At 45.3% G+C, this 27,578-nt stretch overlaps 1 protein-coding gene across 4 annotated transcripts in view; it reads left to right on the top strand.

Annotated features, from left to right (window-relative positions):
• Positions 1-27,578, top strand: part of NUP88 (nucleoporin 88) — a 72,124-nt gene that overhangs the window by 22,097 nt on the left and 22,449 nt on the right. For 3 of the 4 annotated variants that reach the window (XM_056556378.1, XM_056556377.1, XM_056556375.1), the window contains exons 6-8: positions 95-281; positions 14,236-14,386; positions 19,804-19,902. In XM_056556378.1, the coding sequence (XP_056412353.1) occupies positions 95-281; positions 14,236-14,386; positions 19,804-19,902 (437 nt within the window). The remainder of the gene's footprint in view (positions 1-94; positions 282-14,235; positions 14,387-19,803; positions 19,903-27,578) is intronic. The other variant, XM_056556376.1, reaches the window with a different exon arrangement.

Here is a 27,578-nt window from a genome sequence, read left to right as displayed (position 1 = left end):
ATGCATTGAAATCTACAGTATAGAGGCATATCAAGAGAGTATATGGAAAGTTGTCATCTTGCCTCATTCTTACAGCCTGTTTTTCTATTTGCAGTAGCAGCCATGTTGGCAGGCTGCTAGGCCCTCTTCCTATGCACCCTGCTGCAGAGGATAACTATGGATATGATGCTTGCTCAGTGCTTTGCTTGTCCTGTGTCCCAAACATCCTTGTAATTGCAACCGAATCTGGACTCCTATATCACTGTGTGGTATTGGAAGGAGAAGATGATGATGAACAGACCGTAAGTAAAAGATCTGTTTTTGACAGCTTGTATTGTATAATTATTATTATTATTATTATTTTTTTTATATCCTCGTTGTAAAAAGCTATCACTTATAAACATGTAACTGACATTATGACATGGTTCTGATCAACAGCCATAAGCTTAAAAATGTTAAGTCCTTTCATACCGGTCTACAGCAGAAGTCACTGATGATAAACTCCTCGTGACTGCAGAGGCAGAATGTTATTTTAATTCTATGGTTCTATGATGAAATAGCAAATGCTCTTGACAACCGTAGAGAGTACAACAAAAATAATTAGGTTGCATACACAGCATCTGTAAACAAGTATTTATTTTTTTTTATTTAGAAAAAATACATACAGCATACACCAAGATTTCAACCTGTAGTAGACTCTGCTACAACATGGGTTTAAACGCACACATTCTGCATGCATTTTTGAAGGGAAAAAAAACTGTTTTAGAGCCTACTGATCATGGTTTCGAGTGGTAGGTTATGTTTAAAACTCCTGGGGAACCTGGTAACTAGAAACTTGCATGGGAATTCCAGACATATATTTCCTGATCACTTTGTCTGTCGGGCAAATGTGGGATTTCCTCATAGCTGCCGAATATTCATCTATGGACTGTTGGTTTTCCCTATTGTTTGTTTTGGTAAATCTTTGGGGGTCTCATGTGTAATTCCACTTTTTCAGCCACTTCTTATTAGGAGACACAAGAACCATGGGTATAGGCGGCTGTGTGGGGTACAGTGTAGCATACATCAATCACTAGGGTGGGTTCCGCAGCAAGTTTGCCATGTCCGAGTCATCCTGACCTGGACGGAGCAACACGTACCAGCTGTGTCAGTGGCGTTGTGGAAAACCGGGTCATGTGCGCACCAACTCCGGTGAGTGGCCTCTGCATGCCAACATCTGGTCATTTTCTTCATTGACGTTCTGTGACAGCTTCCAGGTCATCCCAGGGCTCTTTCTGCCACGTGATTTTCCAGTCTTTGTTCAAACTCTTAAGGACACAGGGCGTACCTATACGCCCTGCGCCCGGTCCTGATCTATAACGCATGGTCATAGCGGGTCTGTCCTGGTGGCTAATGAAAGCTGGAACCCTTTAGATGCGGCGATCAAAGTTGATCACTGCATCTAAAGTTGAAAAAATTGCCATCCCAGCAGCACAGTTGGGCTGATCTGGGAACAAAGGTCCCCTAACTGCTTCCTTGGCGTGAAATTGGTGATTGACTTCTCCATGCCTGAGATCCAGACAGGAGAATTCAAGCCTTGATAACACTGATCATCCGCATGTAGTTCTATGCCGATGATCAGTTAAAATTGTGACATTGTGACAGTTACTAACTTCTTTGACTTTTAGTTCTACTGCATGTACCGTAGTTTATGAATCATAAGCATATATTAGTTAATATCTTTATATATTTGATATTCCTTGTGTTACTATTCAACTCATTTATGTTTATTAATCATAACCAGTAAATCTGCATATTGTATAATACCTGTTTTTTTTTTTTAGAATATTGCAAAACTACCTTCCTAGCATTACTTACATCAAAGAACTTTAAATCTGAGAAATAGTGGGCTTAAATGTGAATTGCTTTGTTTTTATATTTTTCTTGCAATTCATGAGGTCATAATTTTTATAATTTTTGACCATATTTCATAATTGATATTTGAGTTAGGGCTGCACCATATGGGAAAAATTTGCGACTATGGAGGTAAATATTGCAATTTTGATATGAGATTGCGATATAATAAACAAATGGTGAAATGTCCAATCCCTCTATTTCATAAAGCCAACTCACCCAATTGACTGAACATAAAATAGAGGGGATTGGATATGAAATGGGGAGAAATTAGCTTAATTCCTCCTCCACATTTCATGTGCCTGGCCTGGTATAGTGAAGTCCGCGTACTCTCCGGGCCTGGTATAGTGAAGTCCGCATACTCTCCGGTGGCGTTTTGTTGCTCTATTGTGCTGCGCAGCCACAGGGAAGGGAACACTGGGAGTTTGTGTATTCCCTTAAGGACTGGGAGTTATTTATTTTATTTATTTTTTCCCTAGGATTTAAAATTGTCCTCTTCTGACCCCTATATCTCTCTTATTTTTCCATATACCGGGCTGTATGAGGCTCATTTATCCCGCTGTGATCCATTTTTTTTTCTTTCTATCGGTACCATTATTATTTTGACTTTTTGGTCACTTTTTAATAAATGTCCATTTTATTTCTTCTGGTATATGAAGTGACCAAAAATCTGCAATCCTGTTTGTGTTTTTTTTTTTTTTTCTTTAACTTTTACGCCACTGACGTGATTTTATTTAGTTATATTTTAATAGTTCTGACATTTACGCACGTGGCAATACCACGTATGATTGGTTGTTTTTGTTTACATAAATTTATTTCAAAATGGGGGGGGAAGGGGGCGATTGAAACTTACTAGGGGAGGGGCTTATTAATATTTAATACCTTTTTTTTTTTTTCTCACAATTTTGTTATTCCCCATAGGGCAGTGTTTTCCAAACAGTGTGTCTCCAGTTGTTGTAGTTTTGCAACAGCTGGAGGCATACTGCCATGGGGACTATTAGATGCAATCTTGTGATTGCAGACACTGAACAATGTTGTGCCATAGGAGCCCATAGCACAGCATTGATCATTGTTATCGGTGCTCCATTACTACTGGCTGATGATGCTGCCAGCATTATTCGAGCGCTGATCGGACGAGCCGGAGGCAGGTAGGGAACCTCCCCCCCATCATCTCAGCTGATTGGGACCCCGTGGGTGTCCCGATCAGCTCCACTGAGCTACCGGCACTTTGGACGCCTCGATCAACTTAGATGATAGCGTCTAAACGGTTAAAGCCAGACATCACCCGGATCAGTGATGTCCTGCATTAGCCAGTATGAAGCGAGTTCCGCTCCTTAGCTCGCTTCATTTACCTGCTGCACGGCTGCGCCGTTTATTTATGCCGGCCGTGGTGAGGGTAACCTCCTCACCTGATGCACGCCGACAATCACAGGAGGGAAGTGCAGTCACATGGACTGCTGGGCCAATCCTTGCTGCCAATGAAGGTAGGGGAGCGCAGTGAGGTGCTTCTGCTGCCATCACCAGAGGTCCTGCTGTCGGGCCGCTGTCACCGGAGGCGATGTGGCTGGGGAGCAGGTAAATCACACTTTTTTAGCAACGGCCAAATTGAGATCTCAATTGACAAAAATCGCTATACGATTGCCGTTGCGATATATCGTGCAGGCCTAATTTGAGTTGATGTCCTGTTAAAATCTTCGATAATAAAGTCAGCTATGCAAAGAAATCCGTTGTTTGTCCACCAGGAAAATGCCAAGAACACCATTCCTGGAGGGAAGTTTGGATTTCAGATCATCTGAGCAACCAGGGTGTATGCCGACGGTAAAGAAAATCGATTCCTAAGGCCGTCCCATAGTAGCAAGGATTGTGACAGTGTACGGTGGGGAGCAAAAGTTTGGGCACCCCAGGTAAAAATTAGTATTAATGTGCATAAAGAAGCCAAGGAAAGATATAAAAATCTCCAAAAGGCATCAAATTACAGATTAGACATTCTTATGTCAACAAAAGTTTAGATTTTATTTCCATGATTTACACTTTCAAAATAACAGAAAACAAAAAAGTATCACAGCTTTTAAATGCTTTTTGTAGCCAGCCAAGAGTCTTCCAATTCTTGTTTGAGGTATCTTTGCCCATTCTTCCTTACAAAAGTCTTCCAGTTCTTTGAGATTTCTGGGCTATCTGTCACTCACTGCTCTTTTAAGGTCTATCCATAGATTTTCAATCAGGTTGAGGTCAGGAGATTGTGAAGGTCATGGCAAAACCTTCAGTTTACGCCTCTTGATGTAATCCACTAGGGGTGCGAATCGCCAAGAATTTGGCGATTCGATTCGAATCGCGATACCAGTGTGGCGATTCGATATATCGCGATACCGTCAAGGTAACGATAGATCGCAATATATATACCGATTCGGTCTAAAAAAACAATGTCTTTTACACTTTTATTAAAACTTTATTTAATTTTTTTTTATACACTTTATTAGTCTTTTAGGAATCATTAGATTCCTCAGACAGATGAATAGAGTTCTATTGAACTCCATTTATCTGCGATGCATTGATAGAGCCTTGTCCAGCCAGGATCTATCAATGGCAGAGCCACGGAGAGCAGGGAAGCAGAGGTAAGCCCTCCGCTACCTCCACAGTGGATCGCCCGCCCGCGATCGCGCAGCGGGGGGGGCAGGGGCGGGGCGATCTAGCCCACCAGGGAGCATACACATGTCCCTTTAGGCGCCGCTGTCAGCTTTGACAGCGGCGATCTAAAGGGTTAATAGCCAGCCGCGACGATCGCCGCATGCTGGCTATTAGCGGCGGCCCCCGGCTACTGAGAACAGCCGGGGGCTGCAGAGTATGGAGTGGGCACGAGTCGGAGCCCGCTCCATACACCCAGAGCGCCGCCGCCGCGTCAGATCCGGCTGACAAAATGTGGAACTTGTATCTCCTGATGCCCGGGACATGCTGTTCCGGGGATCAGGAGATACAAATTCCACATCACTAAAAGAATCGATTCAAAAATATTTTGAATCTATTCAGTATCGGCAAGTGAAAAATCGCGATAATCGCGGGAATCTATTTTTTATTTTTTTCTTGCATCCCTATAATCCACCGTGGATTTCGAGGTGTCTTTAGGATCATTATCCATTTGTAGAAGCCATCCTCTTTTTAACGTCAGCTTTTTCACAGATGGTTAGCATCCAAAATTTGCTGAAATGTTATTGAATCCATTTTTCCTTCTACTCGTGAGATGTTCCCTGTGCCTCTGGCTGCAATACAACCCCAAAGCATGATTGATCCACCCCCCCATGCTTAACAGTTGGACAGAGGTTATTTTCATTAAATCCTGTTCCCCTTCTTCTCCAAACGTACCTTTGCTCATTCTGGCCAAAAAGTTCAATTTTAACCTCATCGGTCCACAGAACTTGTTTCCAAAATGCATCAGGCTTGTCTATATGTTCATTTGCAAAGTTCAAACGCTGATTTTTGTGAAGAGGTTTTCTTCTGATGACTCTTCCATGAAGACCATATTTGTACAAGTATCTCTTAATAGTGGAATAGTGTGTCTGCCAGATCTTTCTGGAGGGATTGTGCAGTCAATCGTGGGTTTTGAATTGTTATTCTCACAATCCTGTGAGCTGTTCTGTCTGCTATTTTTCTTGGTCTTCCAGATCTTGCTTTAAAGGGGTATTCTGGGAATTATTTGACTATGCTACAGGGGCTGTAAAGTTAGTGTAGTTCATAACAGTGTCTTTACCTGTGTGTAACGGTTTTCTAACAATTCTTATGTGATTGTCACCCCAATATTTATTTATTGTTAACGGCATACAAAATGACTGCTGTCTTGGATTTTTCCCAGCTTGCAATGTGGTTGAGACCTGACTCACTAGTCAGCTGATGACAGGGAGCCTGTCTGCTTCAATGGGTGGAGGGATCAATCTGCAACTAATGCAACAGCTGTAGACACCTACAGAAACCACAGGTCTGCAGCTCATTTATGTTTCAATAGGTGGGGTAGCTGATGTGTGGGAAGGAGGAAAATGGTGTCATGGGATTTGTAGGCAAACAAGAAAACTGAAAACAGGAAATACAAGTTCACAGAAAGCTAGCCACAGTATTCTAGTAATCTCACAGCATAGCCATTTAGCCCAAGACAAGCGCAGATCCTTCCTAAGCATGTCCATTACGGTCCGCCAGGTACGTACTAAAATCACCTTATGCTGGATAACCCCTTTAACATCCACTGTTCCTGATGACTGCCATTTCTTAATTACATTCCGAACAGAGGATATTGACATCTGAAAATGTTTTGCTATCTTCTTATAGCCTTCTCCAGCTTTGTGAGCGTCAACTATTTTCAGTTTCCGCTTTCTAGACAACTGCTTAGAAGAACCCATGGTGCTGGTTGTTGGAGCAAGGTCAGATGAGTCTGGGCATTTAAAACCTTTGAGATTGACATCATCTGGTCTTCCTAGATGATGATTGAGAACAATCCATGACACTGGCAGGTCTCCGCTTTGCAAAGGGGGCAGTGCATGCTATAAATTCTGCAGGGTGCCCAAACTTTGCAGACACCATTTTTTTGTTTTCTAACTTTTGTTGACATATTATAAGAATGTCTAATCTTTAATTTGATGCATTTTGGAGATTTTTCCATCTTTCCTTGGCTTCTTTATGCACAATAATACAAACTTTTACCTGGGGTGCACAAACTTTTGATCCGGACTGTATAGGATCAGTGATCTATGTCTAGACGCAATCCACTGGATTAGTGTCACAGGCACGTAGGGACCACCAAAGCTTTAAGAACAACCCACTGGGAAACACTTTTCATTCATATGTACCACATTCTATTGAGCAGTTAGGCATTCCCAAGCCTCCTTCAAAACAAGCGTCATAGAGTGCATTGCTGCCAATACGTCTACCCCACTTGCCCCCAACAAACCTCAGAAGGCCCCTGTGCAAGTGTACTAAAGCTAGGGTTTGAATCTACAAAGGGTAGGGAGCGAAATGCATAGTATAGGCGAGACAGGATGTTGATGTTTGGGCAATCCTATCCAAGATAATTTAAGACCAGATTAGGTGCTCAGGTCCTCCCTTATTGATATGAATAGCGTGGGATTATTTATTAGCTGAATATAAAGACACAGTGGTGGTCAATATTATCCCAATGTAGGGCAATTTATCTTTTCTTGGTCGGCTTCATTGGGGGGGGACAGAGACCATGGGTATATCTTGCTGCCACTAGGAGGTTGACACTAGGCAATACAAAAAAGAAAGTCTGCCCCACCTGGCAGGATATATCCCGCTTACTAATCAGTTTTATCTTAGTGTCAGTAGGTGTAAAAAGGAGAACTCCAGACCTGGTCTTTTTTATTGCCTTATAGTTAGGGGCGTTTGTTAGGTTTTTCTATCCTTTATCTTTTCTTGTTTTTAGGTGGGGGGTTCAAGAACATGGCACTACCGGTTCCCCCATATGCAGCTAAAGGGGACAGGGCTTAAGGTATCCTTTGTTAACCCCTTCCAGCCAACGGACAGCTCCTGGTTTTGCACCTCGAGTCCGGATCCTCCTCTGGTCCCTGCTCGTCCTGCTGCTGCAGCCCGACATGATGCAGGTGACAAATAGCTGTCTGAAGACATCCACAAGATGAGTATTTTCATGACAGGGTGAGTATCAAACCCCCTCACTTCCCCCTCCTTGTGGTTCTCCTCTCTCTCCCCCCCCCCCCCCCCCCCGCCTACCCTCCTATACAGCTGGCGCATGTTGCCCCCTGGGGGACACCTACCCTTTTATTCATTTTCTGGGGCAGGGGTGTTTGTACTGTTGACGGGGGGGCTCCTTTCTTCAGTACAGAATCCCTTACTGGCACAGAGAAGGGCTACAGTGTTTTCTTCCCTTACCGGCCACATGTTCAATCTGGCGGTCCTCTGCCTGACACAATCTCCGCAGATGCGCCGATCGCAGTCCCTGCCGGCGGGGTTGCGGCCACAATTATCACTCGCCTGCTATTACTCCCATACATGCATGTTCAGTCGGTTGGTACAATGCCTGACACCATGTCCGCAGCGCAGATTACAGTCACTGTTGGCGGGGCCGCGGTCGCGCGGCCGGCAGTTTTACTTTCACTTTCGTTTTCGCCCGCTATCGGGAAGGCCGGCACAGTTGTGGCAGGGGAAAGTTAATTGAGGCTGCGGCCCGCTTCAGGACTTGGCTACACCTGCTACGGGACATAGATCTGCATGCTCCCCGTGTAATGGGTGCATTTACTCGCCGGCCTATTGTAGCTTGTGCCCGCACCAGGTGTCACTGCTTATCCAATCAGCAGGGTGCATACGCTTTGGGGGTCATGCTTGGGGTGCCTCCTCCTCCACCAATTAGAAGCTCTTTTTTTTTTATTTTTTATTTTTTTTTATTTGTATGTTGTTTTATACATAAAAATGTTCAATAAAAATTTCTGATTAAAAAAAAGCCTTCTGGGTGCTTGAGGGCACCCCCTCCTCAGCTGGACCTTTCTTTCATCTCTTCCTGCTCTGCGTGCCGGCTCCTCTCCGCTGCAGCTTGCCTTTCAGCTCCAGCCACGGGACTCAGGACCTGGGTGAGAGAGCTCCATTTCTTTGCTGACTGTGTCCGCTCTCTAGGGAGTCATGTTCAGTCTCTCCTGACCCCCCACTCACAGTGCTCACAAGCGACCTAAAGTACTCTCCTCTGGCTCTTCTACAGAATCGTGTACTCGGGATGGGCCTCCTTCCTGTAGGTTTTGCTCACCTGGACCGCCACTGCTTCAGAGGCAGCTCCCCTGGTGGCCGTACCAGGTCTCTGACCCACTGTTTCAGATCCACTTCACCTCAGTCCAAATCTACCTCCGCACGCTCCCTATCTCCAGCGGAACTAGCTGAAGAGGGGACAGATTTCATCTTGGATCAGTCTAACGTGTCCGACATGGTGGACAGCCTAGTGTCAGCCATCAGGGACACTTTGCATCTTGAGGACCCAGGAACTTTGGAACCTGACCCAGAAGTTTCTTTACGCCGCTCTCCACTATCCCACAAGGTTTTCAGTCCTCACGCTAAATTTGTCTCCTTACTGAGTGCGGCTTGGAAGCATCCTGACAAACTTTTTCAGGGGACCAAGAAGATTCAAACACAGTTTCCATTTTCACAAGATTTGATATACAATTGGACAACACTGCCTACTGTGGATCCTCCGGTCTCCCGTCTGTTGAAGTCTACTAACTTACCCCTTGCGGACGCAGTGTCCTTTTAAGGATCTGGCGGACAAGAAAATTGAAAATATGGCAAAATTCGCCTTGCTCCCTTCCTTTGCTTCCGCCTGGGTGGCCAAAGCGGTTCTGATTTGGGCGTCCCACCTCCGCCAGTACATCTTGTCAGGTGCCCCTCCAGAGAACTTGTCGGATATCGCTCGGCAGCTCTCCCACGCAGGGGATTATCTCTGTTTGGCGGCTCTGGAGTCCGTCCGCTATGCGGCTTTTACTACTGGTTACCTGGTGGCCATTCGTCACTCCATGTGGCTGAAGACGTGGGATGCCAACGCCGCTTCAAAGAAATCCCTCCATGGATTTGCCCTTCTCTGGTACCCGGCTCTTCGGGAAGCACCTGGATGAGATCATATCTGAGGCTACTGAGGCAAAAGCGATCTGCTGCCGCAGAACAAGCCATGCCATGCCAATCCATGCCGGAAGTAGACTTCCTTTTGGGCCTTTGCCTCGGGGCGTTCATCCAAGCAGTCGACCTCCCAATCGCGCAGGGCTCCCTCTTTCAAGGCACGTCCTTCCTGTAAATCAGGTGGCCGTTCTGGTGGTTTCCCGGCAAAGTCTGGTAACCGAAAGCCTAGCTCTTCCTGAAGGGATGCCCCCACCCGTGTCGTCTTCTCCGGTGGGAGGTCGTCTGTCTCTGTTCCGGGACGTTTGGCTGGCTCAGGTACATGAGTCCTGGGTTCGGGATGTCCTTTCCAGGGGTTACTTGATAGTTTGCTTCTTTTCCCCAGGATCATTTTCTTACGATCCCACCCTCCTTGTTCCCCTTCTCTGGCGGCGGCCTTGCAGGTTGCTCTGTATACCCTTCTTGCCAAGGGAGTGATTGTTCCAGTTCCTACCGAGGAGCATTTTTCGGGGTTCTACTCAAATATTTTCGTTGTTCCCAAGAAAGGGGGCTCTGTCCGCCTTATTCTGGATCTAAAGCTGCTCAACCGTCACTTGCTCCTGCGACAATTCCGCATGGAGTCCCTCCGGTCAGTTGTAGCATCCATGGATTAGGGGGAGGTTCTTTACTTCGTGGATATCTGAGACGCTCATCTTCACATTCCCAGATCATCGGCGGTTCCTCCGCTTCGCCGTCCCTGCGGGCCATTTTCAGTTTGTGGCTCTTCCTTTTGGTCTGGCCATGGCCCCCAGGATTTTCACCAAAGTTATGGCTGCGGTGATTGCCATGCTTCGTGCTTGTGGGATTTCGATCCTCCCGTACCTTGACGATCTTTTGATCAGAGCTCCGTCCCGGTCCCTAAACTTGGAGAATCTTCCTCTCACGATTCAGGCTGCCCACATTCGGCTGGGTGATCAACTGGGAGAAGTCCAACCTGTCTCCCACTTGGTCTCTAATCTCCCTGTGTCTCCGCTTCCACACAGCGGCTTCCCGGATTCTTTTTCCGCTAGGCAAACGTTGCTCCCTCTTGGCATGTGTCTGTCTTTTGACAACACCCTTGTCCTGTTCCCATCCTTTTCTGCATGGGTGGTGGCGACCATGGAGGCAGTACCTTGGTCACTGGTCTCCTCCGGAAGCTTGCCTCTCAGTCAATATCAACATCAATAGCCAGAATGGAACACCCAGTCTGTCTGTCTGATTCAGGTCTCCAAGATTCTGCTCTTTGCTGAGTCTTGGGTTCCCTCAATCCCTGCGTTCCACATTCCGGGAGTGGAGAATTGGGAAGTGGACTTTCTCAGTTGCTCCTCCGCCAATCCAGGGGAGTGGTCTCTCCATTCGGAGGTGTTTGCGCAGATCTGCGCCCTTTGGGGAACCCCAGATGTGGACCTCTTTGCGTTGCGCTGCAACAGACAAGTTCCTTGCTTTGTTGCAAAGTCTCGAGACCCTCTGGCTGTGGACGCACTTGCGATCCCTTGGTCGTCCTTCCACCTCCCTTACCTCTTTCCTCCTCTCCCGCCCAGGGTCCTGAGGAAACTCAAGGCAGAGAACGTTCCCGCCATTCTGGTGGCTCCGGACTGGCCCAGACTCGCATGCTACCCCGATGTATTTTGGCTAGTCACCGACGTACCTCTGCGTCTTCAGTTCGTCCCAACCTGCTCTTCCAGGGTCCACTTTGCCACCCCAATTTGCTGCCGCTGGTGGTTGAAACCGTGGTTCTGAGAGCTCGGGGATTTTCTACCAGGGTGATTCGCTTCATGCTACGGGCTCGCAAGCCGCCTTCCGCTTGGATTTATTACTGCACTTGGCGGGCCTACTTCCGGTGGTGTGAGGCACAGTCCGTTTCTCCAGTTCTTTTTCCCTTTCCACGCCGTCTGGCCTTTTTGCAGTCGGGTCTGGATCAGCGCTTGGTGCTTAGTTCTCTTAAAGGTCAAGTATAGTCTCTTTCCATTCTTCTTCACCACCCTTTGGCTTCTAATTCCCATGTCCGTACCTTTCTGCAGGGCGTGACCCATGCTGCTCCCCCGTACAGGTCCCCCACCCTGCCTTGGGACCTCAATCTTGTGCTCTGCGCTTTGCGGAAGGCTCCGTTCGAACCTCTTCAGGACGCTTCTCTTTGTGTCCTTTCTCGAAAGGTTGCCTTCCTTATTGCAATTACGTCAATTAGAAGGGTGTCTGAGCTGGCGGCGCTTTCCTGACGTTCCCCCTTCTTGGTCCCTCACCCGGACAAGGTTGTCTTTCGGCCGCCTCCCTCCTTTTTTTTTTTTTTTACCTAAGGGCGTTTCTTCTTTTCACCTGAATGAGATCGTTCCTTTCGTTTTGTCCAACCCCATCCAATTCTTAAGAGCGTTCACTCCATTGTCTGGACGTTGTTCGGGCCATCCGGATTTATCTTTCGGTCACCTCCTCTTTCCAGGGTGACTTTCTTCGTGATTCCGGAGGGTCCTCCCAAGGGGCGTCCGGCCTCCAAGTTGACCATCTCGTGGTGGATCCGTTCGGCCATCTCTGAGTCTTACCGTTGTAAGGGGAAGGTTCCACCTTTTCGTGTCACTGCGCATTCTGCTCGTTCCGTTGGGGCATCCTGGGTGCTCCACAATAGGGCTTCGGCCCTGCAAGTCTGTAAGGTGGCCACCTGGTTGTCCTTACACACCTTTACTAAATTCTACCAGGTGCACACCTTTGCATCTGCTGATGAGAGTTTGGGCCGCAAGGTTTTGCAGGCGGCAGTGGCTCAGCCTTCTTCCTGGTTTCTGGCTATGGTTTTTTCCCCATTCCGGGGACTGCTTTGGTATGTCCCACGGTCTCTGTGTCCCTCAATGGAGCCGGCCGAGAAAAGTAATTTTTTTTTTTTTTTTTTTAATTATAATGCTTACCGTAAAATCCCTCTCTGAGGATCCATTGGGAGACACAGCACCTACCCATTTGTTTTTGTTGCCATGGTTCTGTTTTTTGTCCGGAGGGTTGTTTCGGTTGTTTTTTGTCTGGTTTCCCTCGGACAACTGTTAGTTTTCTTTCTCAGTCGGTCCTCTCCTACTGCTTTGGGACTAAACTGATTAGCTCAGAGTTAGTAGGTGGGGCCGACTTTCTTTTTTGTGTTGCCTAATGTCAGCGTACTAGTCGCAGCAAGTTATTCCACCCCACCCCGGTCTGTGTCCCTCAATTGATCCTCAGAGAGAGATTTTACGGTAAGCATAAAAAAAATCTACTTTCCTTTGGCTGAAATCAAAACTCTGTTCAAGAAGCTTAATCGGTCTATCCGGACTCTTTTCAATTTAACTTCCCTTCCATGACGTACTTGTATGTCATAGGTCGGGAAGGGGTTTTTCCCGACCCATGACGTACATGTACATCATGTATTATATTGGCCGCCACTAAAAGTGCAGTGCTGCGCCCGGTAAGATGGTGGCTATCACTGATAGCCAGACATCTTGCCTCGGGAGACACACTGCTCTGCTAGGAGACCCCAGTGTCCCCCTTCTCCCGGTGTCCCTTCCCCCGGTGTCCCTTACCTGTCCGGAGCTGCCGGCGCTGTGCCCGACGGCATGCTTTACTTTCACTTTCATTTTCGTACAACAGCTCCCCCTAGTGTCCAAAACTTGGTAATGCATACTGCAAGTTTTGGGCACTAGACACTATGGGGAGCTATTGTAGAGAAGTAAAAAAATATATATATACACACACGTGTGTGTGTGTGTGTGTGTGTGTATGTATATGTGTGTATATATATATATATATATATATATATATATATATATATATATATATATATATATATATATATATATATATATATATATATATATATAATGTGTGTATATGTGTGTATGTATATATATATATATGTATATATATATATATTTAGGGATCGACCGATTATCGGTATTGCGCGGTGACGGTGATAGGACTCAGGACCCCTGGACAGGCAGGGGGAGAGAAGCGGGTGGCGGCGGCGGTGGTCTATGGCACCGCAAAAGCCGCTGCAGTTCATTGATTTAAAGCGCCCGCTTTAAATCAATGATCTGCAGCGGTGTCGCGGGGGGATAAATAGCCGATAACTTATACCGGAATATTGGTATCGGCCCTAAAAAATCGATATCGGTCGATCCCTAAAATATATATAATTTTTATTTTATTTTTCATATTTTACACACATATTCAAAATGTTATTGTTCCCAAAAAATTTTTTTTTATTTTGAACTTTTGTAGGAAATTTGAAAAAAATGCTCATAATAATATAAGCCTTCTAATATCGTAAAAAAGTTAAGGAATGTTTAACAAATGATGCCAGCATAAAGTAGACATGTTGTGGATGTGAACTGATAACTAAATTTTTTTTTTTTTGGCATGACCATTTCTCTTACAAGTAGAGAGTTTCAAACATAGAGAAATGAATTTTTTTTTACATTTTTCACAATATTTTAGAGTTTTTCTCAAAAATCGCTTCATGTATCAACAAAAATTTACCACTAACAAAGTACAATATGACTCGAAAAAACTATCTCTGAATCACTTTGCCTGGTAAAAGCAGTTCAAAGTTATTGCCACATGTACAAGAGTCACATGTCAGATTTGAAAAAAACTGACTGGGTCATGAAGGCCAAAACTAGCTGGGTCATGAAGGGGTTAAATAGAGACCTCTTTTGGGACAAGATACAAGGCTTCTTGCGTTACATTGCTCTATGACTCTCCTCTAAACTTAGTCATTGTATTTTATTTCTGTAGTCTGACAAGTCTTGGAACACCAGCTCTGACCTGATCCCGTCCCTCTATGTTTTTGAGTGTGTTGAGCTTGAACTAGCTCTAAAACTGTCCACAGAGGAAGAGGAAGAATCCATTGAGACGGACTTCTCATGTCCCATTAAGCTACACAGAGGTAATTTCCTATTTATAAATACATACAGTTTTAGGAGATGCTCTATGGTCTTGAAGGTCTCTGCAAGTAAAAGGCCACAGGTCTGCATAGAATTATACCTACCATTACTATTGACACGACCATTTGTTTGGTGTTATGTTTGCATATGTCTAGCTGAAAAAAGTGTATCCTATCAGGATTTGCTTCTATTCTTAGGAAGACTTAAAAAATTGGAAACCAGGTTGGTTGGGCTAACATCATGGAGATGGACCCCAAACCTTACATGGGTCTTAGGCCCCTTTCACACTATATAATTTCTCCGTTTTCGAAGTTACGTCAGAAAATCGGCAGTTGCAAAATCCTTTACAGCCGTTAGAAAATCCCGTTATAGTCTATGGGATTTTTCTAATAGCAGTTTTAACCCGTTATAGCCAGTTATTAATAGCGGCCGTTATTTTGTGACAGAAGATAACGGGAGAAATAGTTCATGATCTATTTCTCCCGTTACTATCTTCCTTCACAAAATAACGGCCGCTATTAATAACTGGCTATAAAGGGTTAAAACTGCTATTAGAAAAATCCCATAGACTATAACGGGATTTTCTAACTGCCGTATAGGATTTTGTAACTGCCATTTTACTGCCGATTTTCTGACGAAACTTTGAAAACTGAGTAATTATGTAGTGTGGAAGGGGCCTTATGTGTATGCCTGTTACAGTAAACATATAGGGGTCTGTGCATATTTCTGCATGCAAGCATATTGGGGGACATTTATCAATGTTTGCTTATGTATTCCTTTTTTTTATATTTTTTTCTTACAATTTTTTTTGCTTAGGTGCGACGTATTTATCAACTGCTTTCAGCCTGTTGATAAATTTCTTTCACTTAAGCAATTATAATTATTATTTTTTTTTTTTTTTGCTTTGGTAGTGGCTTTTTCTGCTCCATGTCTGAGCTGGAGTAAATTTAGTAGGTTTTTTTCATGCAATGCGACTTTTTTGCGACTGTCGCACTTCATAAATTTCTGACCACTGCAAGTCAATTTAATTTTTCTACAAAAAAAAAGCCGGGAAAGAAAATTTGCTTTTCTCGCTCTCTGTAAAAAAAAAGTCACACAAAAAATCGCGCAGGCGCTACTGCGACTATTATGCGACAAACTTAGCAGAAAAAACATGACTAAAGACGTTGATAAATGCCCCCCATTGTGCTTACGCAAAGAAGATTGGCAGCATGTTGTTAGTAATGCATTGTAAAGGGAAACTGACAGCCTGTTCACCCGCACTAAACCCAATAAACTGGGTTTATAGTGCAGGTGAACAGGATTAAAATGAGGTGCCGCTTACAGAAATCCATTCAGTAGTTCAGAAAATATTGTCCACCCTAGTGACGTGAGAGCCTGCTCTGCACAATAGCAGACTGCTCACATGACTGCACGCTCTCACGTCACTAGGACGTGAGTGCATATTCATGAATATTTAAATAAGTGTGCATTGCCCTGCATATAGGAGGAGGCTGGGAAGCATGACCAGCCTCCTTTTTGTGCAGCAATCCTGCTCTGCATTTATGCTACGGGGGACATTATCTTCTGAACAACTGGACAGATTTCTGTAAGTGTCCCCTCATTCTACTTCTGATCACCAGCACCATAATCCATATTGAGTTTAGTGCAGGTGAACAGGCTGTCAGCTTTTCTTTTTAAAGAGGGCTTGTCAGCATGATTTTTGGATATGAGGTAAGGACAAGGTGGTATAGGGCTTTTGCACCTGACTCTGTACATACCTCTCATTAGTTATATGACCCCTCCATAGTAACACAGTAACATAGTTCATAAGGTTGAAAAAAAGACCAGAGTCCATAGAATTCAACCTATATCCCTAATGAGTCCCTACTGAGCCAGAGGAAGGCAAAAAAACCTCATACTAGAGGTAACAATTCCTTTCCGACTCCAATTAGGCAGTCAGAATAAATCCCTGGATCAAGTTTCTGTCCCTATAGATCTAGTATCCATAACCTTTAATGTAATTACTCTCCAAAAATGCATCCAGGCCCCTTTTGAACTCTTTTACAGAGTTCACCATGACCACCTTCCCCACGAGAGAGTTCCATAGTCTCACTGCTCTTACAGTAAAGACCCCCGTCTGTGCTGGTGTAGAAACCTTCTTTCCTCTAAACAAAGAGGATGCCCCCTTGATATAGATTCATTCCTGTGTATAAATAGTTCATGGGAGAGATCACTGTACTGCCCCCTGATATATTTATACATAGTTATAAGGTCGCCCCTAAGCCTTCTTTTTTCTAAACTAAATAACCCTAATTCTGATAATCTATCTGGGTACTGTAGTCCTCCCATTCCCCGTATTACTCTGGTTGCCTATTTTTGAACCCTCTCCAGCTCCACTATATCTTTCTTGTACACTGATGCCCAGTACTGTGTGGTCAGACCATTGTGGCAATAAAATTTACACACATTTTAAGTCTCTTGACTAGAGATGAGTGACGTTACAGTGATTCGATTCTCGGCTCGGCAGTTGATGACTTTATCCTGCATAAATGAGTTCAGCTTTCAGGTGCTCCGGTGGGCTAGAAAAGGTGGATACAGTCCTCGGAGACTCTCTCCTAGGACTGTATCCACCTTTTCCAGCCCACCGGAGCACCTGAAAGCTGAACTCATTTATGCAGGCTAAAGTCAGCAACTGCCAAGCTGAGAATCACTGTAACTTCGCTCATCTCTACTCTTGACTTAAAGGGGGCAAACCATTTCAAGAATTGATGTCAATTCGTTGTGTCTTTTACATTTCTTATTGAGGTCAGTGTGTTTTGGAGCCAATGGGGGAGATTTATCATACAATATAGATGTTATTTTCCGTCTATCATTGGCGCTGCGATGACCCAGTCATGTATTCTTAACGACTTTTGTGCGACTTTTGAAGTAGACGCAAAGCACCATTACATAGCAAAAATGCAGATGCCGACAAAAATTGGTCATGAATCTATCTTCCTTGTAATCTGCGTTGTTTCTTCACCTGTGTGACTTGGCGGCTGACTTGAAAAGATACTTGCAAAAGCAATGTTGTGTCGGTACCAGTCACCTTCCTAAAAACTGTCCAGCTAAATTTTTCTGAACCCCTGAAGGTCAGCATTCTTAGCCCTTCTCAGTTCTGATCGCGGTCAGGGTTTTTGATTAGGTATTGATCCGGGTCATGATTATTAATGGTTGTTTATGACCTAATATTTATGGTTAGGGCTAGGGTAAAGGTTTATTATGGCAAAGGGTACTGAATATGTTTTTATTACGATTTATGTTTAGATGTTAGCTTTATTTCTGGAATTATGGTTCCAAGTTATGATTATGAAAAGGTATTTTGCTTCTGTTTAAAGCAGGGGGATCCAGCTGTAAAGCAGCATCACATTCCATTACAAGCCCATACACCCCACTGGACCACATCGCATTCCATTGATCCACCAAACTGTACCACCAGGGATGTTTTAAATATTCCTTTAGACAGCACTGTCCTTTTCGACAGCGGCAATCTAAAGGGGCAATAGCCGCCCGCGGCAATCGCCGCAGGTCAGCTATTAACAGCGGCCCCCAGCTACAGGAATCAGCTGGGGGCCCATGGTATGTCGCGGACTCGAGTCACGGTCCCGCAACATATAACGCTTGCCATGTCAGGACGAGCCGGCTCGTCCTTAAACTGCAACCGGAAAATTATGGACCTGCAAGGCCAAACCCATTAGATAATTTAAGGTAAATCTGAATCTAGCATGTTTAATAGCTGGGTCAACATATAACAAATCCCACATTAAGTATTCTACAGCGATCAACTACTCTTACGTGCCCTAATGTGCCAGATTAAATTACCTCATCCACTATTATTTGTTTCACGTTCGGAAAAATATTTCTTCTTGGGGCCGCATTTACGTGATGTCTGGAGGCCCTCAGATGTTTCACTGGGCTCCACAGTCACTTTAGTGTCCGTAATCCCCTCTGTGATTGCTTCATTTTCCAATGATTGAAGCACATCGCAGGCTGCCTAAGTGGAGGGTCGAGCATTTTTTCTGGATGTGTAGGGAGCGGTCATGTCTCACTCACGGCAGGACTGACTGACCCAACCCGCAAAAGTTTTGAGGTAAACCATGGTAGAGTCCAGCAATCTGCAGAAAGGTCTAAACAAGAGTGTAGGCTAGAGCTTTTCCCGCCTGTGCAAAGCGGAGGGGAATTCATTATCTACAGTACGCACTTATGATAAATTTCACGCTGCAAAGGAAATAATTAGACGTAAAAAAGAGTAGGGCACACTTTGAATGATAAACATCCCCCAATATCTTTAAAAATATATATCTATGTTTAAAAAGATGTGCACTTTAGGCTCATTGGTTATTGGAGCCCAGCACAGTTCGGCCTCTTCACCAGTAAACCACTCCCCTCTGTGTGCTGGTCATCTCCCCTATCCTACTGATTAATAGCCACTGGGCTGTACTGGAATCCCTGCCACCCTTCTGTAATCTGGCAGCCGAGGGGAACGCCCAGCAGGATCTGAAGTCTATTTTGCATAACTTTAAACTCTGTTTCGGCACTGGAGGGGTCAATTAACTGAGATATATGTATGGTTTCAGGGTCAAAAGCCCTATACAGCCATGCCCTTAAATTATACCCTAAAAAATCTGCTGACCTGCAAAATTTGCCTCTATGGGACAAAAAAAAAAATCATAAATAACTTCACGTATTTGGTTTCTTTTTATTTTCATATTTTTGGAGAGTAAAATGTCAGACCATTGTGGCAATAAAATTTACACACATTTTAAGTCTTGTTGACTTAAAGGAAAACTGTCAGATATTTTCTCACACACTATCCACAGTACTGGTGGATAGTGCGGGAGACGCTGATTAAAACGAGCCCTACCTTTCCCGGATCCCCCCGGCCGTTCTCCCGCAATTGTAGTTTTATTCTATGTGTATATCTTGCTGTAACTGGCACGGGCGGGGTTTCTGCACTGACGTCCGTGTCGCTTATGAATATTAATCCCCCCCCTCCCTCCAGTTCTCCCTCTCTTCGCTGCTCCTAACTGGCAGTGCAGAAGCCCCGCCCATGCCAGTTACAGCAAGATATACACACAGAATAAAACTACAATTGCAGGCGAACGGCCGGGCGGATCCAGGTAAGGAAGGGCTCATTTTAATCAGCATCTCCTGCACTATCCACCAGTACTGTGGACAGTGCGGCGGGAGAAAATATCTGACAGTTTTCCTTTTAAAGAGGGCAAACCATATCAAGAATTGATGTCAATTCTTTGTGTATTTTTCATTTGTTATTGAGGTCAATGTGTTGTAGAGTTCACGTAGAATACATGGCAAAATCCACATGGAATCCACTTTGAAATCTCAATTCAATCATGCTCTGAAACTGTTAAATTACTGATCTCTCTTTTAATCCTAGACTCGGTGTGTCAATCAAGATATCATTGCACTCATGTGGCTGGCATTCACAGTGTAGGCCTGACCTGGTTCAGCAGGCTGGAAAAGTTTCTTAGTGCAGGTATAAATTTCTATATATTTTTTTCCTTTTGTGTGACTGTCTTTTTAACTGCTAAAATAACCCCTTAACAACCTATGACATAAGTTTCCACCATAGCTACTTGTTTTGACGTACTGTGACAAATTAACGTCATGCATTTGGTACAGTTGTATAAAGCGAGCTCAAGAGCTGTACTCATTTTATAGATGGTGATTGATGGCTGCTATTAGTTCCTTAAATGCAGCAATTAATAGCAATTGGAGCCTTTAATAAGTACATTGATAGGAGCAATACCAATCAGCACTCCCGCAACATAGTCATGCCGTAAATGTTGGTACCCCTGCACAGGATTGCAGTAACACACGTTTTGCTATACACATGTTTATTCCCTTTGTGTGTATTGGATCTAAACCAAAAAAAAGGAGGAAGAAAAGCAAATTGGACATAATGTCACACCAAACGCCAAAATGGGCTGTACAAAATGATTGCCACCCTTTCAAAATTGTGGATTAATAAGATTGTTTCAATCATGTGATGCTCCTTTTATGCTCACCTGGGGCAAGTAACAGGTGTGGGCAATATAAAAAGCACAACTGAAAGCAGATAAAGAGAAGTTCACTTAGTCTTCATATTGTGTGTCTGTGTGTGCCACACTAAACATGGACAACAGAAAGAGGAGAAGAGAACTGTCTGAGGACTTAAGAACCAAAATTGTGGAAAAATATCAACAATCTAAAGGTTACAAGTCCATCTCCAGAGATCTAGATTTGCCTTTGTCCACAGTGTGCAACATTATCAAGAAGTTTGTAACCCATGGCACTCTAGCTAATCTCCCTTGACTGAAGAGAAAACTTGATGAAAGGTGTCAATGCAGGGTAGTTCGGATGGTGGAAAAGCAGCCCCAAACAAGTTACAAAGATATTCAAGCTGTCCTGCTGGCTCAGGAAGCATCATTGTCAGCGTGAACTGTCGACATTTAAATGAAAGGAAACACTATGGCAGGAGACCCAGGAGGACCCCACTGCTGACACAGACATAAAAAAGCAAGACTACATTTTGCCAAAATGAACTTGAGTAAGCCAAAATCCTTCTGGGAAAACGTCTTGTGGACAGATGAGACCAAGATAGAGCTTTTTGGTAAAGCACATCATTCTACTGTTTACCAAAAACGGAATGAGGCCTACAAAGAAAAGAACACAGTACCTACAGTGCAATATGGTGGAGATTAAATGATGTTTTGGGGTTGTTTTGCTGCCTCTGGCACTGGGTGCCTTGAATGTGTGCAATACATCATGAAATCTGAGGATTACCAACGGATTTTGGGTCGCACTGGACATCCCAGAGTCAGAAAGCTGGGTTTGCTTCCGAGATCTTGGGTCTTCCAGCAGGACAATGACCCCAAACATACGTCAAAAAGCACCCAGAAATGGATTGCAACAAAGCGCTGGAGAGTTCTAAAGTGGCCAGCAATGAATCCAGATTTAAATCCCATTGAACACCTGTGGAGAGATCTTAAAATAGCTTTTGGGAAATGCTGCCCTTCCAATAAGAGACCTGGAGCAGTTTACAAAGGAAGAGAGGTCCAACTTTCTGGCTGAGAGGTGTAAGAAGCTTATTGATGGTTATAGGAAGGGACTTATTTCCGTTATTTTTTTTTCCAAAGGGTGTACAACCAAATATTTAAGGGTGCCAATAATTTTGTCCTGCCCATTTTTGGAGTTTGGTGTGACATTATGTCAAATTTGCTTTTTTTTCCCCTCCCTTTTTTGGTTTAGTTCCAATACACATAAAGGAAATACAAGTGTATAGCAAAACATGTTACTGCAATCCTTTTCTCTGAGAAATACTTCATTTGCTTGAAAGATTTCAGGGGTACCAACATTTACGGCCATGACTGTATTATGATACCGAGCAGCTACTCTGGCAGCCTGAGGCCTTCTTATGGCCTCTGTGCCTACCATGATGAGATCTGCTGATAAAACCTGCCTCAGGCTGTACCATCAAAGCACTGATCTGAGTAATGGTATGCATCTAATGATTGCTGATAATAGTCCTTTATGGGGCTTAAAGGAGATGTCTGGCGCAGACTTTTTTTCTATTCCGTCCTGCCTGGGCTGCAAAAAAAGACAAAACACTTATCTCACTATGTTGCCCCGGAGCTCCGCAACGGCTGGTCGTTCGGCCGGGCTGTTTACTCCCTACTTCCTTTAGCCCGGTACGTCACACGGCGCTTCAGCCTATCACCGGCCGAGGCGGGACATCGCTGCGGCCGGTGATAGGCTGAAGCGCTCTGTGGCGTACCGGGCTAAAGGAAGTAGGAAGCAGACAGCCCGGCCGACTGATCAGCTGTTGCAGAGCTCTGGGGCAACATATGGAGGTAAGTGGAAGTTTGTTTTCTTTTTTTGCAGCCCGGGCAGGACGGAATAGAAAAAGTCTGCGTCGGACATGTCCTTTTAAAGTGTAAATATACTGTTCAAAAAAATAAAGGGAACACTAAGATAACCCTAGATCTGAATGAATGAACTAATCGTATGAAATACTTTACATAGTTGAATGTGCTGACAACAAAATTACGCACAAATTATCAATGGAAATCAAATTTATCAACCCATGGAGGTCTGGATATGGAGTCACACTCAAAATCAAAGTGGAAAACCACACTACAGGCTGATCCAACTTTGATGTAATATCCTTAAAACAAGTCAAAATGGGGCGTGGCCTGCATGGGGATGGCCTGAGCAGACGTGTGTCTTCTGAGCTCCCGCTCACCTGTCTAATTTATCCTGAAATTCAACCCCTGACCCACAGTGACACATACCAGACGGCGAGTCTGAGCTCCGGTGACTGTGGTGGTGGGGCTTGCTTCTCTGTTTTGGTGCGGGCAGCGGTGAGCAGAACCCTGGTGAGGCCGGATGGTGGTGGAGTGAGTGAAGGCGGGGGGGGGGGGGGGGGTGGGTGGCGAGGGGTGGTCAGTCGGCCTCTGGGTGAGACCGCAGGAGCTGCGCTGCTGTGCGGTGCCTCGTGGTGTTCCGCACCTCCTGGAGTCCCAGGTTGCTCCTTAGCTGCTGTACTGAGGGCCCGCCATTACTGGCCTTCGTGGGCGGGGCCTGGCCCTGGGCTGAGTCTCCGAGGCAACTCCCGCTGTCCCTAAGCTGCTGAGACTGTTTGGCTGCTGCACTGAAGATAAGCACTCTGCATATTGTACACCCTCCCCTGTAATCTTCATCTGGCCCCTGGGACTGTAGAATTCCCTATTCCATCTGGGCTTGCTGGGACTTATAGTAGGTGAAGATCCCAGTGCGGGAGGTCTCCTCTTCTAAAGCTCTTTCAACAACCCCCCCCCCCCCCCCCCCTGTGCTGGACTTTGCTGACATTACTTCTGGCTGGACTTGCTGTGACTTGTGGGGCTGGAGTGCTTGTGGAGTGCTCTGCTAAGTTCTGTCACTCACCTACTACTGAAGCTCTAATACTGTGTATCTTTATGCTATCTTAACCGGAGGCGTCCACCCTGTGTGCTACGTGTGGTGTTCTTCTCTTCTGGTACCCTTCTTTGCTCATACTTGCCTGGATAAGTGACTGTGTGCTACCATGGGAGGCCCAAGGGGCAAATCCAACTGGAATAAGTCGGGGGTTTCTAAATTGTTAATCTCCTGCGGCAGTTTTGAGGCATAGTTGACAGAGCTGACAACTTTGAAAATAGTCTACGGCACAACAATGTTAGGCTGGTGGGCCTTCCGGAAAAGGCGGAGCGCGCCGATCATGCGGCGTTCCTCAAATCCTGGCTGGAAGATCTTGCCTGCGGATACAGTCTCTCTCCTTCCTTCTCTGTGGAGAGGGCCCATAGGGTCCCTGCTAGACATCCTGATCCTGGTGGGCTCCCCTGACCATTCCTGGCAAATATTCTTCACTTTAAAGACAGACGCTATCCTGAGGACGGTGAGGATTAAGGGCGAGGTGCTCTTCGGGGACAGCATAGTCTCCTTCTACCCGGACTTCTCCATGGAATTAAGAAAACGGCGTACCCAATTTACGTATGTCCGAGCCAAACTTCACTCCAAAGGATATCGGTATGCTATGCTGTACCCGGAGGGTGGTGGATGGACGTACAACTAAATTCTTCACTTCATCTGATGAAGCGATGCAATGGGTGGAAGCTGCCCCTAGGGCTGCTCAGCTGCCAGACTGATGACCCTGCTGGACTGCCTACTTACTTCTTAGTTAGAGGTGTAGGCTTGGAGTAGTAGCTGGCAAGGTACGAGATTACCCTAGGGTTTCCCTGGCTAGTGGGTCAAGGGGTTGTTGACCTCAGTTACTGGGTAGGTGGGAGGTGGTGGTTGGTAGACTGTACGTAGCTTTTGCACTCTGTGATGTGGTGTCTTTTTTGTCTGTCCTTGTCAGGTTGTATGTGGCGTGCCTGGGAGCTCCCCTAGTTAAACAGTTTCTGTATGGCGTGATGGGCTATGTTTGTGCTTCTCGCCGGCTTCATGATGGGGTCCCTTAAGGTACTTAGTTGGAACATCCGTGGCCTTAATTCCAAGTTTAAGAGAGCACTGTGCCTAGATTTTCTAAAGAGACACTCCCCACGTATCATTTGTTTGCAGGAAACTCACCTGACGGGTCAAAAAGTGTTGGCCCTTAAGAGGGCCTGGGTTGTGAAGGGATATCATTCTTCTTATTCGTCCCTTGCTAGAGGGGGTCTCAGTCCTGGTGTCTAAATCCTTGCCTTTTAATAGTCTCCCAGGTTTCCTGTGACCACTTCGGTAGGTATGTGATCTTACATTGTGCGTTGTCTTCCTTCTGCTTCACTTTGGTCTCTCTGTATGTGCCTCCTCCCTTTTCATATGGCCTTATTGTATTCACTTACGGGTAAACTGACTTCCTTCCCTACTGGCCCTGTTCTTTTTCTAGGAGACTTAAATGTTGTTCCTGATCCCCGACTCGATCGCACCAGTGCTGCGGACCCTAGCTCATATCTGCTTTGGCTTCTTGGCATCTGTGACTGGGCCTTACTGACCTCTGGAGGTGGAAGTATCCGGATGACTCTTTCTTCTCCTTTTATTCCTCGGTGCACAAGTCCTTTTCCCGCATTGATCTTGCCTTTGCTTTAGCTGACCTATTGCCAGGGGTGAGTCAAGTGTGTTATACAAATAGAGGGATCTCAGATCATTCTGCCTTAATATCTTCTTATCCCTAGGTCTCAGTCCCTCCTCCCACCTGTGGAGAATGCGTCCTGGGTGGCTTCAGGTGGAGGAAGTTTCCTCTGCCTTGGAGGTTGCTCATTGTGACTACTGGGCTCATAATGCCTCCCATCCGGATGCTCTGATCCAGTGGGATGCTTTTAAAACGACTGTTCGGGAAGCATTTATTGTAGGGGTAGCGGGTAGGAGTGCGGAATTGGGAGCCTGGGAACAAGCGCTACGATCAGAGATAGGAGTCCTTGAGGAAGTGGTGGTGAGGGATCCTACTCTGGAGACGGAAAGGGAGTGGGCTAAGGCAAGGCACAAGGGTCTCTCTTGATTATACAGAAGGATCAGGTACATTTGAAATTGGCGGCAAGGGAAGTGTCCATTTTTGTATTTGGGGACAAGAATGGTAAGCTGTTGGCTTACTTATCTAGGGAGAGTTGTCTTGTAGCTTCCATACCCTGTATACGTACACAGGATGGGTCCTTTAGCTCTGACCCGATGGTAATTAATGAGGTATTTCACTCCTTATATAGTTCCCTATACTCTTCCTCTTCCGGGGTGGCCCCTGAGACTATACTATCCTTCCTGAGGAGACTGCTCCTTACCCCATTGACCACACTTCAGTCTTCTGGTCTTGAGACCCCATTGATGACTGAGGAGATGTCACGGGTTATAAAAGATTTGCCCTCTGGGACAACTCTGGGGCTTGAATAGGTACAGGGTAAATGAAGAGAAATTGATTCCTGTATTGCTTAAACTGTATGCTACGGCCTTGGAGTCTGGGGCTTTGCCTGACTCTATGAGAGAGGCCCTATTTGTAGTACTTCCACAGCCTGAAAAGGATCAGACTTTGCTGGACTCTTATCCTCCCATTTCCCTTCTCAATATTGATATAAAATTTTGGCAAAGGTACTGGCAAACAGGCTTAAGGGGGTCATTTCTTTAGTGCTTCACCCTGATCAGACTGGGTTTATGCCAGGGAAGGCTACTGATATTAGTGTGAAAAGACTACAGCTTAACATCTCCACAGCGGAGGATGACGTTTCCCATGGCTATGTAGTTAGCCTTGATGTCTATAAGGCCTTTGATGCCTGATGGGTGTCCTCCGCTTTGGACCTGTTTTTAGGTCGTGGGTCCATTTGCTGCATGATACACCTAGGGCCCGATTATGCACCAATTCGGAGATTTCAAGCTCCTTCCTGCTTGGCAGGGGCACTCGGCAAGGGTGCCCTTTATCTCCCTTTCCCTTTTGCTTCTCCTAATATGCAAAACTATTTTCTAGCTTCACAGCTGGGTACGCAGCCTGGTGGATAGACCCGGACCTTTCTAATGCCTTCACAGCTTTGGCAGGGGCTTTCATGGGTTCCTATGAGACACTGACAAATACATTGTACAGGTATGCTCCCTCTTCATCCTTGCCAGCTCCTATTGAGACGGTGGCTGCGGTCTGGTCGGTGGTTTCTGGGTGCTTTCCTCAGCCGTTGGTGTCTCCTAGAGCACCTCTGTGGGGTAATCCTCATTTGGAACACCTGCGGGAGTTGGGGGCGGCCGGATTTTGGAGCTCCCAGGGACTCTAATTCTCAATGCACTTGTTTGGGGATGACGTTTTCATGTCCCTCAGGGTGCCCACTTCAGGTATCTTCGGTTGCAACATGCGGTCTCTACACAGTTTGGTTCACTAGAAGTTACCCCTATGTTTACAGATTTAGAACTTCTCCACTGAACTACCAACCTGGCTAGGCCTCTCACTCAGAGTTTGCTCTAGCACAGCTGAAGTGGGTTGAGGATGTTCCTAGTCTTTCTGTAGACATGTGGAAGGAAGTGGTTAAGACTTATTATCCTACGCTGGTTAGTGCACGAGATATGCTCATTCAATCCAGGTTTGTCCTCACTTTGTATTATACTCCCGTTAGACTACACCGTATGGGGGTCTTGGGGTTGTTGTGTTTGTTTTAGGTGCGGGAGTAAGAGAGGCACTTTTTTGCATGCGGTATGGACTTGCTCTTGTGTTGTGCCCTTTTGGAGAGAGGTGATGACATTCTTGTCAGACCACCTGGAACTCCCCTTTGTTTTGACACCAGAAGTCTGTTTGTTGGGAGTTATTAATGGTTTGGTGATGGGCTCTTTTATAGGCGCATATTGATCCGGTTTCTACTGTTCTGTGCACGCAAAGTTGTAGTGATGGCCTGGAAGGACATGTCCTTCCCTCCTCTGTCCCGGTAGATAGCCTTAGTGAATAAATATGTTCCCCCTATACCATGCCCTCTTGCGCATTCGCAATTATGCGTGCAGCACTTGTGAAAACCCGCTGTTGAGATTATAAAGACCAAATAAAAGAAAAATGCTCACAGTCAACCATTCAAATAATTCCATTAGGAACTATGGAATAAATATACATAGAAATATACATAGAAAAAATATAAACTGTGGAACCTATGTAAACCAGACAATCACGAACAAGTATATACAGTATCAAATACATACATCAAAACTATACAAGAGGATACACAA

The sequence above is a fragment of the Hyla sarda genome, chromosome 2 (genome assembly GCF_029499605.1).
Source record: "Hyla sarda isolate aHylSar1 chromosome 2, aHylSar1.hap1, whole genome shotgun sequence".
NCBI classification, from domain to species: domain Eukaryota; kingdom Metazoa; phylum Chordata; class Amphibia; order Anura; family Hylidae; genus Hyla; species Hyla sarda.
This window is presented reverse-complemented; position numbering and strand designations above follow the sequence as displayed.